The 18390-nt window shown below is 39.9% G+C and overlaps 1 protein-coding gene across 5 annotated transcripts in view; it reads left to right on the top strand.

Moving 5' to 3' along the window:
- Window positions 1-1564: 1564 nt before the first annotated feature.
- Window positions 1565-18390, top strand: part of CACNA2D1 (calcium voltage-gated channel auxiliary subunit alpha2delta 1) — a 513328-nt gene continuing 496502 nt past the window's right edge. For 3 of the 5 annotated variants that reach the window (XM_073809607.1, XM_019940505.3, XM_073809605.1), the window contains exon 1: window positions 1732-2104. In XM_073809607.1, the coding sequence (XP_073665708.1) occupies window positions 2010-2104 (95 nt within the window). In that variant the 5' untranslated portion in view covers window positions 1732-2009. The other 2 variants (XM_073809606.1, XM_073809608.1) reach the window with 2 other exon arrangements.

Raw genomic sequence — 18390 nt, 5'->3', positions numbered from 1 at the left:
AGTTCTCAATCTCATTCCATCCCACTTCATCTCTCATATGCTACTCAAGTCACGGTGGGGTGCCTTTTATGAGGCCACTCAGAGTAAGAAGAAAGAAACAGAGAGCAAGATAGAGATGTAGAGAATTTAAAGAAAACAAATAAGGCACACACACAAAAAAAAGAGAGGTAAGGGGGAAGGAAAAATCACTGGGTCAAGAATCATAAAATCGCATCACCTTTTAAAACGTTGCTAGTAAGTACTATCAGTCTTCCCTATTTGGGGAGGTTGCCTTTAGAGAGATGGAAAATCAATTACGAATTAATAAGTGTCCTTCTGTTTTCATAAACTCTACTGAAACTAAAGAAAGGCTAATTAAAAATCTGACGGCCTCCCCATAATGACACCTTTTACGCATATGCAAGATGGTCTTTTTTTTTTTTTTTCATCAGGAATGGTGTCAAAAGTGCTCTAATATACTACTACAAGGGGCTTAAGAATTTAAGATGTTCAAGGAAACCTTTCCACCCGGTACATCAGCGCCTTCCTGAAGGAGGCCTGTGTGGTCGGGAGAAGAGGCCTAACCCAAGACCCTTCTGTTTTTTCCTACGAGAAGGCCCGGGCACGCCTGCCACTGCTTCTCCTGGGGATGGAGGTGAAACTGGTCCGCAGACTTCTACTCTCTAGCTCTCTCTCCCTCTCTTAATTCCTCCTCCATATTTCAGGGGCATTTTGCAAATTGCCACCTGTTCCTGTTGCTTACCCTTTTAACGCCCTCACCGGGACAAAGTGAACTCATCCTGTAGCAACATTGTCAAGGCAGGGCAGCCCGCCGGCCAGACCAGGGCATTCGGGACTTTTTGGAGGTAGTTACAAAGCCTTTGTCAGGGCACTATGCTCCCTGGGCGTAGAATTCGTCCCTTCACCCCTGTCCTACCACACGGCAGGGCTAGGAGGATTTTACAGCATCAGGTCCTTCTCTGACTGTCCTCAGCCCGGATCCCGAGGCTCTGTCTTGCCAGGTGAGCGGTACCTGGGCGTGGGGCCCCGCCACAACTGGCACTCAGCCACGCCGGAGGCTCTAGCCTTTGGCACTCCCGGGCAAATAAACAGTGCCACCTGGTAGGGAGTGAAAAGTGGTGCTTTAAAATGCAAATAGAAACCCCTCCTACATTTGTTGTCAAATCACTTCTCCCTGATTCCTAGGCAGGCGGTGGATTCTGCGTCTGGGAGAAGGGCCGGGGGAACGCTGCCTGCCTGGGCAAAAATAACCCCCAAAGCCACGAGCCAAGTGCTCGGCCGGAGCCCCTGCAGCCTGTGGATACCCTGCGGGCGGCTGGCGGTCCCCGGGGAGCCCCGCTGGGCCGGCTCCGCTCCGCCTCCGCGCGCCGGGCGGCTGGGGCAAGCCGGCGCCGACTTTGGGAGTTCCTGTCTCCCTTGTATGGAGGGCTGCTCCGGCCCGTCTCCGCCCGACTGCTCTGACGCCCAGCCCTCCCGCTGCCCACCCCCAGCCGCCTCCCTCCGACTTGCCCAGAGAAGCCAGACGGAGCCTTTCTCTCTCTCTCTGCCACAAGTCTCTCCGCCTGCTATTCCCCCATTCCTGCAGCCACCCCACCCCTCCCCAGTGCCGTCACCCCTTCTCCGCCCCCGCCTCCGCCCCCGCCTTCTCCACGGCAATCGCGGGAATAAATCAAGGAGGAAACCGAGAGGGAGCGAGAGCGCGAGCGCCGGCGGGCTTGCCCAGGTCTGTCTCCGAAGTCGCCCTTGATGGCGGCGGCGGCGGCGAGGCAGCCGCGGCGCAGAGCAGCCGACGCGCGCTAGTGGGTCCGCCCGCCGCCGCCCCTTCCCCCGCGCCGGGCTTCGCCCCTGCGGTCCCCGGCGTGAGCCCGCGTCCGGGTCCTGGCCCTGGGCGCGCCGGCCCTCAGACGCCCGCGGTCTGGGCTGACCGTGCTCCTTCTCCTCCCGTGGTTTCTAGCACCGGTCCTTTCCCAGGCTGGGAAGGGAGGCGAGATTGATCTTCGATAGCGAAGATGGCTGCTGGCTGCCTGCTGGCCTTGACTCTGACACTTTTCCAATCTTTGCTGATCGGCCCCTCATCTGAGGAGCCGTTTCCTTCGGCCGTCACGTAAGTGCCCGGGCAGGGCGGGGAGTGCGGGCCGAGGGGTGCAGCGGAAGCCCGGCGTGGGCTCCATTCCCGAGTTGAGGGGCTTCTCTGCCCGTGGGCGTGGGCAGTGAGCCGGACTTGGTTCTGGAGAGGCCGAGCGGGAGGTGCGCGCTGCTCGCCGCCGGAATGCGCACCGAGCCCGCGTCTTGGGAGCCTCGGCGGGGCCGGCCTGTCCTGGGGAACGTCCGCCAACGACTCGCGGCGCCTCAGCCCATCTCTAAAAGGATTCCTTGGACTTAAAAGAGTTTAGGTGTACTGTGGGAAAAGTTTCCAGCCAGATACCCGCTCTCATCAAACCCAGTCCTATAAAAAGTTGTGTTTGGGTTGGGTATTTTGCACATAGGTAATTGCAGGCTGGCCAGGGTAGCGTGGACTTTTCCCGCACTTTCCCCGCACTTGGCCTCTGGGATGCTCACTAATTGCTGTGGTATCCAAACTCGTTTGGATCCCAAATTACTGGGCGCGCTCGACAGCCTTCCTGATGAGAGGAGTGCTCGCTTCACGCGGTAGAGGTGCTGTCCACCCCAGGGACTCGCAGGTACCGGGACCGTGCCACCCAACCTCCCTCACCCTCTATTTGAAACATCTAAGTGCCATAGGACACGCGGTTCCTGTTCTTAGAATGAATAGAACCTATTCTTTGGGGGAGGGACTGAGTGTTTCCAGTCTCCTGCAATTTTCTCTTATTTTTACCATTTCTAAAATAGCTTAAAAAAACCTCGCTGCTGTTCTGGAAATAGAGTGTTTGAAGGTAGCTGTATAGTTACAGGGCAGGAAGGGAATGAAAAATAATAATTCTCTTTTAGGCTGGAAAAAAGACAAAGTCAGTGGCACATATAAATATACACATATTTTTAAATGCGCGGAATAGCCTATCAGGCATTCTGGGAAAGAATTTTTTTTTTGGTTCTTGAAGCTACTTTAAAGCCTCTAAGAGTAGGTAATCGGAAGTGGATGAGTCACTTTAATGAATTTTACATAACAAAAACAAAGCCCAAGGTAGCCTTCCCGGTATTTTTGCTATTGGGAATTATTTGCTGTCCTTTGTTGGCCAAGTGCTGAATACTGGAGTTTGTGGTGGATACTAACCGTGAATCTTTACCAGTTGAAATCCTGCAGCTATTATTTAAGGTTCAGCTTAAAGTATTTATTATATTAGGTGTCAGTGCAAGAATCTGAAGGATGCACGTTCTAACCCGGCTAAGGGGAATGTCTAATATTTTTGTCATTGATTTACAGTCATGTACATTTTAGATAATCTTCCATAAAAATGAGTGCAGATCCTTTTTGTTATGAAGCACGAGGCTAAATGCCATCTGTAGCTCTTCCTGTAATTGGCAGGATGTTCCAAGCGGATATTTTGAAACATGAAAAGAGTAAGAATTACACCGAAGATGCTTCAAAATTATTCACTCTTATTAAGAAATTACACTTCTATATATTTGTTTCTTTAGTCTCTTTGTAGCTTGGCCTGTAAAGCTAGAACTCAAGTGAGTCGCTTGCATTTTGTGTCAAAGAAGTGGCGCTTTAAAGCAGTCAGTGTGTTCAGTTTACACATTTTTAAAGTGTTATTTTTGACTAACAATTTACCAATATTTCTCTCATTTGGAGGGAATGCTTCATCACACCATTGGGGAAAACTATGACTTTTTAAGGTACTACAAAATACAACCTTTTATTCCTGAACAGACCATGCTAAAATATTAATAAAAGAATCCTTGTTGTAAGAAGGACATCTGCAATAAATGTTTTCCTAAAGTTAAAATAGCTCAATTTTCATGGTCAGAAATTCACTAAAGACAAGAAAGAAAATAAATAGTGGGCAAAAATAGGACTTAGGAAGCCACAGTTTCTTTTCTTTGAAAAGATTTGAAATTTATTTTTTAACAATGAAAATTTAAGATATTTTCAAATAATATGAAACACTAATTATTTTGTAAAAAAGAGCTTAATAAAAGATTTTGTAGAGCTAAGTCAGTCTCTTTTAGGAAATATTGGCAATGTTTTTGTAAGGCTTATGCATCTTTATTTTTTTGAAAAGTTAGTAACCTGAGGAAAGGAGAAATGAGAGTTGACATTTGTACTTCATGTTGTATTTCTGAGTAAACTTTATGAAATTAAAAAAAATACAGCACTAATTTTATTAAGATGTGGTGCTGTTTACTTTTCTTGCAAGAAAAGAGTTGATGCAGAGAATTTATCAGGATAAATCTCAAATCTTTGGGAAAAATTCCAAGTTCATTAAAAACTCAGTACAAAGATTATAGTGTCACTAAAGGCAAATTATTGTGCTTCTATATATACATTTCTCTGGAAATCATTAGTAAATTCTTTTGGTTTTTTGATCATTTTATTTTTTCCAGAAAAAGTAATATAAGAAGTTTTTATCATCAGAAGAGGAAGAATATGCCATCAACACAGTATAAAATTCATTATGCACTCATGGGAGTGGGACCTGAATTAGAATTAGTAATACGAAGGTTTTTGTTTTTTAGAATGTTTACAATAATATTAAGGGGTTAAGTATTACTGTAATAAAACATAAATACCATTCTAAATATTTTCTTTAATTTTCTCTGGTTTAACATACATTCTCATGTAGCATATTCTGAATTAAAATAGTAGTTAAACTGTTCTAAGAGATAACACTAAAAAAACTGGGTTTTTTTTTTTCGAAGGAAGGAATTTTGATACAATTCTTTTGCTAGGTTAGGTTTTTCTTTTGGCAGTGATTGTTTCAATAAAGTGTGAAACGTAAATATGCCATCTGGTAGCAGCCACCTAGTGCATATTGGTTTGTATATGAGTGGAAAGTACATCATTTTCATGTTATAGTATGCACATGTTATATTGATAGTTTAAAATGTAGTTTTCTAAAGGGAATTCTCCCTTGCTTTAGAAACAATTTTTTGGCACATATGTGAAAACACTTCTATTTTAAATCTCAGGATAATAAGTATGGTAGCCAGTATTGTAATGTTAATTTAAATCGGTTGCTCTTAATTTTAGAATCTATTTACAAATCCAGTTTTTAAAAAAAGCACATAGTTATAACTACTATTCATGTTAAACTTTTATCTCAGTCGTATCAAAATGCCAATCAGTCCAGAATAATTGGCTGTGAGCCCTTTGGTATATGGGAATTTTAATATGTTTAAACTATATAATGGGATAAATATATTAGTAAGAATTACTGGTATCTGTAGGAAATAAGCATAAAATCTCATAAAAGAATAGTACTTTGGGGTTTGACTGCTTAGGATATAAATATTTTTCTATTATTAGACAAATTTACATGTAAAGTCTACAGAAAATAAATTCTGTGTCATAACTTTGGAATGGATATCTTTTTCATATGTTAGAAGTGATATAATTATTCTCATTCACATACAACATAGAGAAGGAAATGTGCCTTATGATAAAATATGAGATGCAGTATTAAATGTGAAATAATACCTAAAAACAATGAACATTAATAAATCCTTTTCTCAGATCTTTGATTAGTTTTCATCAGCTTAACCAGATGACAACATTTATTGTTCCACAGGTGTACATTTAAAATATGCAACAGTAGATATATTCTTCCAGACAAGTAATAACATGATATTAAATTTAGTAATGTTTATACATGGTTATATGGGTAGCTGTTTGGATAGGCATTTGAATGAGCATTAGGCAGACTGAAATGGATACAGTCTAAAAAAACATTTTTGGGAAGGTACAAGAATCTAAGCTTATTATGGTTTATAAAAGGAAATAAAATGTGCCTTTTTTATTTTCCTATGGCTTTCACCAATTTAATTTTAATTTAATAAATACATATAAAATCAGATTCTATCGCAAGTTGTTCATTTTGAAAATAGGTAAAAACTTTACCACTCTCTTTCTTCAAAGAGACCTTGCTTTGTAGACGCCTTTCCAATACTTCTCCAACATTGATAAAAATAACATAAAATCCTCTTCCTTCTAGGGTTTACACATGGTGATGTTTTGCAGAAACATAAATAACACGTGGAAATTATGTATTCAAATTGACTGATTACATTTAGAAGTATATAGTCATAAGAAATGACAATGCATTTAGGAATTTAAAAAATAATACCAAAACACATGCCCATAACAAACTGTATTATTTAAATTAATGTGTTCTCTGGAGTATTTCTATATTCAACACATGCACAGAAATTTCTGTTCTTATTTTTCAATACAGATGCAAATATTCAAGAAAGTAATCTGTTCTTCTGAATTCACATCTTGTACCTAATATGTGTCGTCAAACTACTTATAACCTAGAAAGTAGGGATTTAAATGGTTAAAGTGAAATATTTTAGGCATATTGTCCAGTTTGTTGATTTCTTTCAGTGTCTTCCATGTGTGGACATAATCAACTCTGATATGAGCATACTTAGATAGAAGTTTGGAAAAAAAAAATCAGAATTTGTTTCAGTATTTCTGAAGAGTAACATTTTATTGTTATTAAAGTGACAGCCTTCCATCATTTGTAATAAAAGAGATGTCTATCCAAGTACTTCAAAAAGCATGTAAGCTGCTTACCATGGGGAATGACCTCTGTTCTGTTACATTTATTGCACACTTACCTAAGGCATATGGTATGTATCAGGCACTGTGTCACACTGTGTGAGCGAGTCTTTCTTTTCCTGGACTATTTATGCATAGTACCACAACTGTTCCCTAAGCTTTCATATGGTTGCTTTCCAATAAACTTGGAACTGCACCGAGATAGTCAACCATGTAGCTTACACATGGTTCATGTTTTCTTCTGTGTGCACAAAACCTGGAGATTATTGTGTCACATTGTTTACAGAGTTTAAGGAAAAATAGTGATTGACTTCAGTGTTAATTGAGATGAAATTGGTAGCAGTTTGTGAAAAATATTGTACCTACCACCTTTTCCTTGAGGGTCCAAAATATGTTAACATTGCATCATTATATAATTTGTCTAGTTTATCTTACTGTAGTATTCTATTTAATAGATAATATTTTATGTGTCTATGTCTTTCTCTATGTATATATATGTGTACACACACGTATTTATTTTTAAACTTCTTCAGGTGTTTTGCTAGGGTAGAAGAACCTGAGTAAGGTAAGGTTGTTAACAAAGGTGCATGCTGAAAGCTCTCTGCCAATCCACAACTGTTTATGGGGAGTAAATCTCATTCAGAATATTTTTATAACACCAGCATTTAAGAATAATTTTTTTAAGAGAATCAGATGAGCTATTGAAACTGTTCAGGTCCTGTTGGACAAGTTATTAACATAATTGATGAGTAACAACAGAAACGTGGTTCTAAAGATAGGCTTGCAGTCTGTTAAGCAAAACAAATATGAGGAAGGGACTATTGTACTTGAAGTGTTGGGCTCTTATTAAAAGGTCTTTGCATACTAAGCAATTTTATTTCTGCCATTTAATTATGGGATACTTTGAAATTTTTAAGAATTAAACATTTGACGCACCGTGTTTTAGGATTCAGGGATAGAACTTGCACAGGTTTTAAAATTTTGTTTGTAAAACCTGAACTTTTAGGTTTTTCTTATAGGCTTTATCTTATTTGTGGTAGTTCAATTCCACTGCTCCTTTAAAATTTGCCATTTATATAGATTCTAACAAGATTATAAACAAGGAAAAGATTGACATTGTGGCCTCAACAAACTGGCACACTTTTATAGTTAATTTCAATAATACAGAATCAGGCTGTTATATATGAAGCAATATTTAAAGTTCTCTTTGAATATGAATGTGGGATATTTCTGGCTAAATGTTATTTTAACATTTGCTTCTGCTGGTTTTTTCTTTTTTTTTAACCATATGCTTCTGCTGGATTAAAAAAATTCAGATACATTTTAAATTCTATATCATAAATGGAAGAACAACTTAAACTAGAAATGATGGCAGTGGAAAATAATGGTGCTGCCCATTTAAAATGATTCAGATTTGGGGATAATCCTACTGTTTATCTGAAGTTCTTGAGTAATTAAAAATTTATTACAGTAGTCTCCTGGCAAATTTTGAAAAATAATTCCTGAATTCTTTTATTCAAATAATTAATTACTAATTCTTCTCTTTCTCTTTCTTACACACACACACACACACACACACACAGACACAGACACAATTACTATTCGTCATAGTTTATTATTATTTGTACATAATATCATGTCAAATGGAGAAAAAGTTTTGGTTTGTTTTCCATCAGGTTACCTGTGACCAGACCTCAATTTTGGGTCCTGTGCACTTGAATCTTCACTCACTGTGTCGGGGATCTGTTACTACTAGATTTTTCTCTCTATAGAAATTGTTGAGGGATTTTGATGCATAGATAAACCTGTAATACATTATCAACACTTTCACCAAAATTGTTAAACGGCCTAGACTGTTGTTCCTTTGACATTTGCCCACATACTGTGGGGATAATTGGGGAAAGAGTGAAGCGAGCTGTTGAGGTTGTCCTCTGTCAGGCTATATAAAGGGATGGTTAGACATTAATGATGTTTCATTTTGAGGATCAGAGGAGGAATGGCTCAGTAAAATAAATGAGCTTATGCACACTGGGAAAATCTGTTTTAAAAAAATAATCAAGAGGTGTTGTGGTGGGGGGACTTCCCTGGTGGCGCAGTGGTTAAGAATCCACCTGGCAGTGCAGGGGACACGGGTTCGAGCCCTGGTCGGGGAAGATCCCACATGCTGCGGAGCAACTAAGCCCGTGCACCACAGCTACTGAGCCTGCGCTCTAGAGCCCAAGTGCCACAGCTACTGAAGCCCGCACGCCTAGAGCTCGTGCTCTGCAACAAGAGAAGCCACCGCAATGACGAGCCTGCACACCGCAACAAAGACCCAACGTAGCCAAAAATAAACAAATAAATTTATTAAAAAAAAATAAGAGGCGTTATGGTGGAGATGCTGTGAGGAATGATGCGTGTGTAAGTGGAGCAGAGGAGCCCTCAGATTTGCGAGGTGCAAAGTTACATTAAAGATGCTAAAGGTTGGCAGTTAGTTATTTTATTTTGTTTTGCTTTACTTTATTTTCTTCTTTTTTCCCATTTTCCATGTGAGCTCGGTCATCCTGGAAATATTGTTTACTGCACATTGTTTTTAGAGACCTAAATATTCATATATGGAAATTCACCTTAGAAACCAAAGACAGTAAAATGGTCTAGAGCTCAAAAAATAGAAACAAGCGTTCTTATTTTTTATATAACTCTGGGAAAATGGTTCATTGGATAAGAAATATTAGTACCTGGTAAAATGGTTCATTAGATAAGAAATATTAGTATAACACTTTATTAAAACCTTAAATGCTAATAATCAAGAAAGAAATTCCATTAGTAAATTCCATCCCTTAGATTATAAGAAATGAAATAGCTTGCAGGTTCTAGGCTTCTAGGTAGTACACTGAAGACTATTTAGACCTCTAAGTACATAGTACGTCTTACTTTTTAAAAATAGTTTTGATTTATGCTCTTTTAATGTCTCCTGTTTCAAAGATTTTTAGCATCAAATGTAATTTAATTCAATGATTAATGCAATTACTATTATTCAGAGCAAATTATGTAGTGCACTGAACTACATGCTGAGAATCCACATTGAGGAAGAGAGTCCCCAAGGAAGACATTCCCAACTCCAGGCTGATTGTGAAGCAGTGGAATCTGGCAAAGCGTGATCAAGAAAAAGCACATAACGTGGTGAAGAAATACGCCCGGGCTGTTTCATGTCAGGCATAGGACTCCTGGGTGGGAAGAGATGTTGATGGGACCGAATCGTGAGTCTGAGTCTAGGTGATACAATTTTTGCATCAGAACTCTCTTCCTACGTGACCCAAAGGGGAGTCGGGCATTGTTCACAGCACACAGACATTTGTGGTAGCCCAGCTCTGGGTACTCAAATTTGGCTTTCATCCTAAGACTTTTATTTAATTAAAAATAAAATTAATAGGTTTTCAATCATAGTATGTAGAAAATGGATTAAAGAGACAATATTCTAAGCAGGGACAATGGGAGCAGTTAGTAGACTCTTGCAGCATCCCAGAGTGAGAGATGCCCATTGTCTAAAGAGAATAGTGGCAGTGGGAAAGCAAAGCAGGGATGAAACATATTGTAGAGGTAAATATTCAGGTGCTATTGGTTATGGGATTGGGGGAATCAGGAAGAGAGAAGTGTTGGAGATGGCTCCAGGCTCTTTAACAGGTAGATCATGTTATACTGAACTTCCTAGACTAGACACAGAGGAGTAATAGCAAGTTGGTGGTGGGGTGAAAGTAACATGCTCGCTGTTGGACATTTTGAGTTTGTGGTGTCTCTATAGATGACTATTGGGCCATTGGAAATATGTATCTGAAGCAGATTTGGAGGCAAATTGAGTAACTTTGAAGCCAGAAAATGGGTCCATTCATTCATTTAGCGAATATCTATTTGGTATCTATTATGATAGGCACTGTGAGTTTCAAAAGAAGAGTCTTGATCCTTCATATTGCAGAGAGATTTGGATAAGATGAGCCCTTTAAGGAGATCACCAGGTCGTTGCTGATGTGACAGCAGTTTCAGTAGAATGTTTTGGATGCAAGCATGGTTTCCTTGCCTTGAAGAGTTGGTAGCAGGTGAGAATATGAAGGCAGCAAGTGCAGATTGTTCTTTAAAGGAACTTGACAATGTGAGGAAAGGGAGAGAGTAGCAAGTTCAGAGGAAGATAGTGTAAGGGATTTGGCGTTCTTTTGTTTTGCTTAGAGAATAGGAGTTATAATAGGCCATTTGGGATCGCAGGTAGTAGAAAACCATAGGACTGTCTTGAACCAAAAAGTGAAATATTTTTCAGTGATAGTTGGAGCTGGATGGTCGGTCATGGGAGTCAAGGTGAAGGATGTGCCAACACTTACAGAAAGGGGTGGAGCTTTTATTAGGATCCTCTCTTGCTCTAGCCTCTGGTTTTCTTTGTTTGACTCCTTATTCTTCTCTGTCCTCGCAAATGGACTTTATCTGCTTCCTGACCCTCATGTTGTTGAATGCCTGTGAGGGTTTACATTTTCCCTGTTGAAGCTTTCAAACAGTTTGAGACCAGAATCCTAGTCCAAAACACAGCCTCCTAAAGAAAGATATGTTGGTAATTTGAATATGGACCAGATGACCATTTGTAGCTCATTCATTTGAGACCAGGAGTTGGGATTTGGAAAAAGGATTTTGGTTGCCTAAGCTTGGGTCACTTCTCATACCCTGGTCCAATCTCATTAAGAGGTATTGCACTGCAACAGGCCAGTTGCTAGTACCATGGATAGAGGAAGAAGCAATTCTTAGAAAAAGGTTCCTGGGGGGCAGGGGAGGTTGTAGAGGCAACTAAATAACTGTTAACAGAGGGGAGATTTGAGCATATCAGAGAGAGAAGCCCAAATGGCAGAGAGATGAAAGGGATGAAAGAGCCCATGATTGATGGGTGAACCGAGGCAGCTGAGGAAGGGATCAAGACGAAAAACAGTGTCTTACAAAGTAACTTTTGAAATATGAAACAGCCTTGAGCATTAAAGCAGATGGTTGGAATATAGGATAGATACACTTTTAATTTACTGGGAGATGTTTTTGGAGGAATGTTCCAAGTTATATATTCCATGCTCAAGAAGGAATGGCATGATTCAGAAATGTAATAAATGCACATTAGTAATGTTCACATTTTGAGATGTACAGACCAGAGTTTTTCTTTATTTGGTAGGAAGTAACAAGACTCTAGTACATCACTGTATTTCCTTTGGACACAGCAATGTTTGGTTCTCTTTTGTCTTTATTTCTCTTTTCTTTCCTTTTTTTAAATAGAGATTGTCATCTTGAAGACCCATGTAGTTTTGCAAAATGTCATTAGATTTAATAAGTGTATGTGCTGATGATAGAAAGATGTTACAGGAGTATCAAGCAAAAGAAAACAAAAAAAGAACAAATAGTTCTTGATTTTGGCAATTTAGCCTGAATCACTTATTAATTTTTTGGCAGATAGGGGTGACTTGTGGCCCTACTTTGTCCGTGCTTCTCCCCGCCGCCCCCCACCTGCCCAAACCCCATGTCCGTTCTTTAGCAGAGGGCAGAAATTTGAATTGAAACAGATCCTTGTAAAAAAACCCAAACAGTATAATGAATTTGATAAGACAACAAACCACTGACAAATATTCCTGCAAAGCATGTCCCTGGTCAACCCTTACAGAGGCATCTCAGGTCTCCTGAAGGTCTGAAAATCACTGGCAGCTGCCATCACAGCAGTTCCCTGAGTTTCCAAGATGACTGAATGAACAGTTAGGATTGCAAATGCCAGCGGATCTAAGAATCAGTCTTGATCTCATTGGTCCCAGTACAGTGTGGAAAAACCACCCTTGTGGTCTGTAACAAGAGTTGAGGAGAGTTAGGGTGGATATTTATTTCCATTTTGTGACTGCTCTTTTTTCTCTTCCATAGCTTCCACAGTTTGCTTGAGCTAATTTTGATGTCTCTACCCACAGAAAGTCTGGACGCTAATAATTACAGCTATCTTTCAATTATTGTTACATTGCTTTCTAACATATTTGAGCTCCTGAATGTGAGGCACTGTGAATTACTCGCATGCTTTTTAATCCATCCAACCTTTAAGTCAGTCCCTTAAGATAAGTATTATCCCTGTTTTATAGATGAGGAAGGTAAAGTTTTGAGTAGGAAGGACTTTTCTGAGTTTTTTTAAGGAAAAAATTTGACCCCAAGCAGCTTGATTCTAGACTCCTACACTTAGCTGCTGTACTTTGCTGCCCTTACATGGCAGGAGCCTGGATTTCTTTGCACCCATTATCTTACCTGCTCCAGTTGTGGCTGGCTGCATATTCTAGCAACGCGGCCAAGAGGGTAAAGGAGTCAGTGTAAAGTAGAGCAGACTTAACACTAAGTCCAACTTCTCCATCTGCAGAACAAGGGTAATATTGACCTAATCCTGAATCACAGTATTATATCATGGGGATCAAGTGAGCGGATGCATGGGGAATCTTGAAGGACTGTTTAATGGCCAGGCTTTATTATTTGTACCACGTGTGATTTTTCTGTCTTCAAGGGATCATGAATTGATGACTAAGGGTTAGTGAGCTAGATTACTGTGCTAACATATCATTTAGTCTGTTGTTTTCTTTCAGAAAAAGCTGAAATGAATGGGAAAAGGGATGCTTATTAGCAGGCCTTAAAAATGTTTCTTCTTAAAAAGTTGTGTAGCCTTTAATCATAAAGAGGAAATGAAAAGAGATGCAGTGGACTAGAGTGAGTGAAGTGTTCTGTCTCTAGGTTCAGGACGCAACCTATATCTTAAAAGGGACCACGAAGAAAACAGGACCACAAAGGATTTGATGTGCTTCGTCTTGACATTTCAGCCAGCACCTGTTGTATGAGGTCTGTGCCACAGGAGATTGAGTCTATTTTTAAAAGTCACAACTTTGCCACTGATAACCTCTCATTGTCAAAGATGGAAGTTTTCAGCTTCAAGACAGAATATTTGAAAGTGAATAAAGCAAGCTATCCACGATGTTTATAGAAATGATTTCAGACAACCCTGCAAATTGAGCGAGCACAGAATAGTAAAATTGAGACCAGTTGCATTTTTAGTAACGAACACAGAAGTCAGAAAAAAAACTGCCAAGAGCATACTGAAAAAGGCCAATTTTCATTTGACTCATCCAATTGATGATTAGTTACACTCATTGAACCCCACTCCTTCACTTTATAATATAAATGGAGTTTAGCCTTTCACAAACACTGTTCTCTTATTGGTAGAAATAAAACGGTTAAATGAAATTTCTGCTGCACATTTTTAATTGATTCATGGAGGGAAGAGATGTTTTAGGTGAAACTTTACATTAATACCAATGATTAATGAGTACAACTTGATGATAACCATTGAAGCAGCAAGTTTTCAAGTGCCAGGAACCTGCCTTTTTATGGCAGTCATTTTGACATTTGTCACAGAAAGGAATGTAAAACTCTTATGACGTCTGTCACTTTAAAAATACCAACCCTTCTTTGCCATAACATTTCATTAGAATTGACTTAAACTTGCATCTGTGAAAATGTTAGGAGAGACAAACAAATGGGCCATGTGAAGCCTCAGGAGGATGGGCACAATGGGGTGTGTGCAGATTGCTCTAAATTAAACATGTAGAATGCTTGGTTGTCTCGCAAAACACCTGATTTTCCTGTCGATATAAATGTAGAAAACCGAATTAATTTTCATGAGGTGAAATTTTATTGTGCATGTGTAGCTCAGTTCCCAGGGGGTTTGATACATGGTATTAAGGTCGGCTGGTGAGTAATTGTTTAAAATTTATATTAATACTCGATGGTGATAAATAAACATAGGGGAATGGCAACTCATCACAGTGCAAACCGTGCCTGATAATTAGATGAGGTCATTCATCTCCTTAAATTATCAGAGGTGACACAACCTGTCTGTGTGGTGTCTAAAAGCCAGCTGAGTCCCTGGGTGTAAATGACCGTGACAGAGGGGCAGTTTGAGGGTTGCAAGCTTTGGATTTGGTCCTACCCCTTCTGTTGTTTTCCGTAAGTGAAGTAGATTTGCCCCTGAGAGTCTGCTTTTATAATATACACAGGGATCTAAAACCTGAGTTTAATAGGCTGCTCAGTATTTGTTTTTCAATTTTATTTTTATGTTTCTGTACCCCTGCCTTAATTACAAGCAAACACATTTTATATATATATATATAACTATAACTATAACTATAACTATAACTAAATATATGTGTGTGTATGTATGTATATACACATATACACAGACACGTAATGTATGAATATTAGATGTTGGTTCCATGCTGAGTATCAGTGAAGCTGCGTTCCTGTAGGTGACTATCGAGTACTTCTAAATTCTAAAAAGGGACTGTTTATGGTGTGGTTGCAGCCTTTCCAAGTTTTGTCATCTGAACCACAGAACACAGATAATGGTTTGAGTGACGATTTTTTCAGTTCTCTGAAAAACGGTTCATGGCTACTACCATTCTAGAGGCATAGAGGTGAACTTAATAACGGATGGTTTTGAACATTAGGGCTTAATTCCCTCTTGGAGTTTGCCTGGTTGGTTAATAATGTGGGTTCAAAGCTCAGTTCTACCATTTATTAACTGGGTAACTTGAACAAGTTAACTCTTTCATTGCTAAAACTTCATCAGGTTGTTGTGAGAATTAAGAATGTTAATTCATATGAAGCACGGCACATAGCAAGTACTGGATAAATATAATTTGATTAGAAGCAGGAGAGTTTGGTGGAGTCAGGTGACTTGAGTTCGGTTTGCCTCCACCACTAACTAGGTGTGGGACCTACCTAGGTAACATCTTGTGAGGAACAGTTCCTGGCTTTAGCACCTTCTATAATTGCTCACCGCTCAACTGTTTCCTAACAACTAGGTCTTAGTTGTCACGTGTCTGTTGAGCATAAACGAGATGGTTCTTGGTACCCGAGTACTCCACTGCCTTTGAGGATGCCTCTGAAAAGGTCCCACCCCCAGCCCTCACATTTTAGTCTTCTCTCTCGCAATCTTTCTGAAAGCAAAAGTGCTAAAGTTTGATGTTTTCCTACCTTTTTAATACTCTGTGCTCTCCCCAATTGTACTCAAGCATGGTATGGTACCAGACTCCTTTCTTTGTCTGTTTGAAGGGCCCGTTAAGAAATATATAAGGAAGTCAGTGACCTTGCATTCTTGTGTGCAGAGAAATAATGTTAGTGGCCTGTTGTCATGTGAGATCTTGATTCTGTGAAATAGGCCCTAGATGTTCTCATCTGACAGTATGTTTCTAGTACTTGTTGCAAACTGTCTGAAAATGGTAACTTTTAAATATCAGCAATAATAGTGATACTTGTGTAACATAGAATGGTGCTTTCTTTTTCTTTTAAGATGAGCAAAAAACACATAATCCTGTCTTACACAAGGAATAAATGAATATTATGAAGTGTTTTTAGAAGAGTATAAATCAATTATATTGTACCGTTTAAAATACTTTTTCAAGGAGAATTAATATTAGGGCTCATTATGCATCTTTTTTAAAAATTTATTTATTTTATTTATTTATTGTTGGCTGCATTGGGTCTTTTTTGCTGTGTGTGGGCTTTCTCTAGTTGCGGCAGGCGGGTGCTACTCTTCATTGTGGTGCTCTGGCTTCTCGTTGCGGTGGCTTCTCTTGTTGCGGAGCTCAGGCTCTAGGTGCACGGGCTTCAGTAGTTGTGGCACACAGGCTCAGTAGTTGTGGCTCATGGGCTCTAGAGCGCAGGCTCAGTAGCTGTGGTGCACGGGCTTAGTTGCTCCACAGCATGTGGGATCTTCCCGGACCAGGGCTTGAACCCGTGACCCCTGCATTGGCAGGCAGATTCTTAACCACTGCGCCACCAGGGAAGCCCTCATTATGCATCTTAAAGTTTGGAAGAGGTGTGTGTGCAGAATCACATTAAGTATGGCCTTTGCTTCTGCCCAGTTAATTAGCTTTCCTCCTAGTAAGGTAATTCCTAAATGAGAGAAGTTAGAGAAACAGCTAAATCCTTAAGATTTATGCAAAAAAGATGTGGATCTGACTAAACGAAAGAGATTGAAGACTGACCGTGATCACTGGTTTAAAGTACAGTGAATGAAACAAATCAGACAGAATCTTCATAAGTGCATCTTTTATGAAGACTGAGAGAGAAAATGAATTTAGAATTCAGTAATCTAGACTCACTTATTTATTTTAGTTTGGTGTTTTCTACACTGTGTAATGTATTGCCACAAACTCAGTTGTTACAAACAATGGACATTTCTTTTCTCACAGTTTCCACAGTCTGATCCACATCTTTTTTGCATAAATCTTAAGGAGTTAGCTGTTTCCGCAGAGTCCAGCCAGGGCTTCACTGGTTCCTTTCCTCAAAGTCTCATAAGGTTGCAGTGAGGTGTTGACTGGCCTGTGTTCCTCTCCAGGGCTACTTTTCTGCTCCTCTTTCAAGCTTTGGTGGTTGTGGACACTTACTTGTGGTTGTAGGACTACCTCCCCTTTCCTGTTTGTTCTCAGCTCCTAAAGGCCCCTCACTCCCTTCCCACATGGCCCTCTCAAAGGTCTTCTCACAACATGGCAGTTTACTCTTTCAAGGCCAGCGGGAAGATCTCTCTTTTCAGAAAGGGGGCCCAGTTCCTCTTTTAAGGACCTTCAATTAGTTAAGTTAGACCATCTGTGATAATCTTTCTTTTGATTAACTCAGAATCAAGTGATTTGGGATCTTACTTACATCTACAGAATCCCTTCACCTTAGTCGTATAACAGAACAGTCATGGGAGTGACAACTCTTCCTGACCCCAGGTCCCACCCCCCCTCCAGTGGAGTAGATGATGCATGGGAGCCATCTTAGAATTCTTCCTCCCTTGGGTTTTATTATTAGACAACCATCCTAAAGACACCAAAAACTAGAAAATGGGAATACTCCTTTTGACTTTAGATGTTCACAAACTTTGGAGATTCTTGGAAGCAGTCAGATGACTATCTTCCTTTTTGCCTCAGGCAAAGCGTGATTTGCCACATTGGTGCCAATCCATCCCCTCAGGAGTCAGGAAAGTAAATCCCAAAAGTTCATTAACTACTCATTACTAGTGTTGTCATAATTAGTTAGCTGAACGTTCCCCCCTCTACAAAGAAAAGAATTCTCTGTGGTATGGTTTAAGCCAGTTTACACAATTGTTGTTAATAAATATATAGAAAAATTGTCCGACAGTTCTTTTGAAATGTAAAGGATTAAGTTAACTCTAAATTAAGGTGTATACTTCGTGAAATCTTGGGTCTCTCCTTAAATTGTGTACATTTCCCTGCCTGTATAAACTAGTGATTCTGTAAAATCCTAACCAGCATCTGTTTTTGCTTATATGTATCTTTCTGGACTGGTCATGTTCTCTAGCTAATGCCCCAGTTATAAAGTATTAATGCAGGAATGTTCATATGTAACTGAAAGCATCCATATGTGATTTCTCCTCTTCACTGACTGGATTTTGGTGAATAGTTATGATATGACTTCAGCTTTTCAAAGCAGATGCTTTGAAAGATGCTTCTTCACGATACCTAAGTACTGGGTACTCAGTAAGTTTACCTAAAAAAGGCCCCTCTTTTCTTGCATACAGGTGCTCCCTTGCTCTGCACTATGCGTGGGTACCTAGTCATTTCATTTTGGAAGTACAGCTGATGGTCTGATTTGTTCAGGATTTATTTGTTATACCTCTAGCACTAATTAAT

Source organism: Tursiops truncatus, chromosome 9 (genome assembly GCF_011762595.2).
Source record: "Tursiops truncatus isolate mTurTru1 chromosome 9, mTurTru1.mat.Y, whole genome shotgun sequence".
In the NCBI taxonomy this organism is placed as follows: domain Eukaryota; kingdom Metazoa; phylum Chordata; class Mammalia; order Artiodactyla; family Delphinidae; genus Tursiops; species Tursiops truncatus.
Note: the sequence above shows the minus strand (reverse complement) of the source record. Positions and strands in the feature narration are given on the sequence as shown.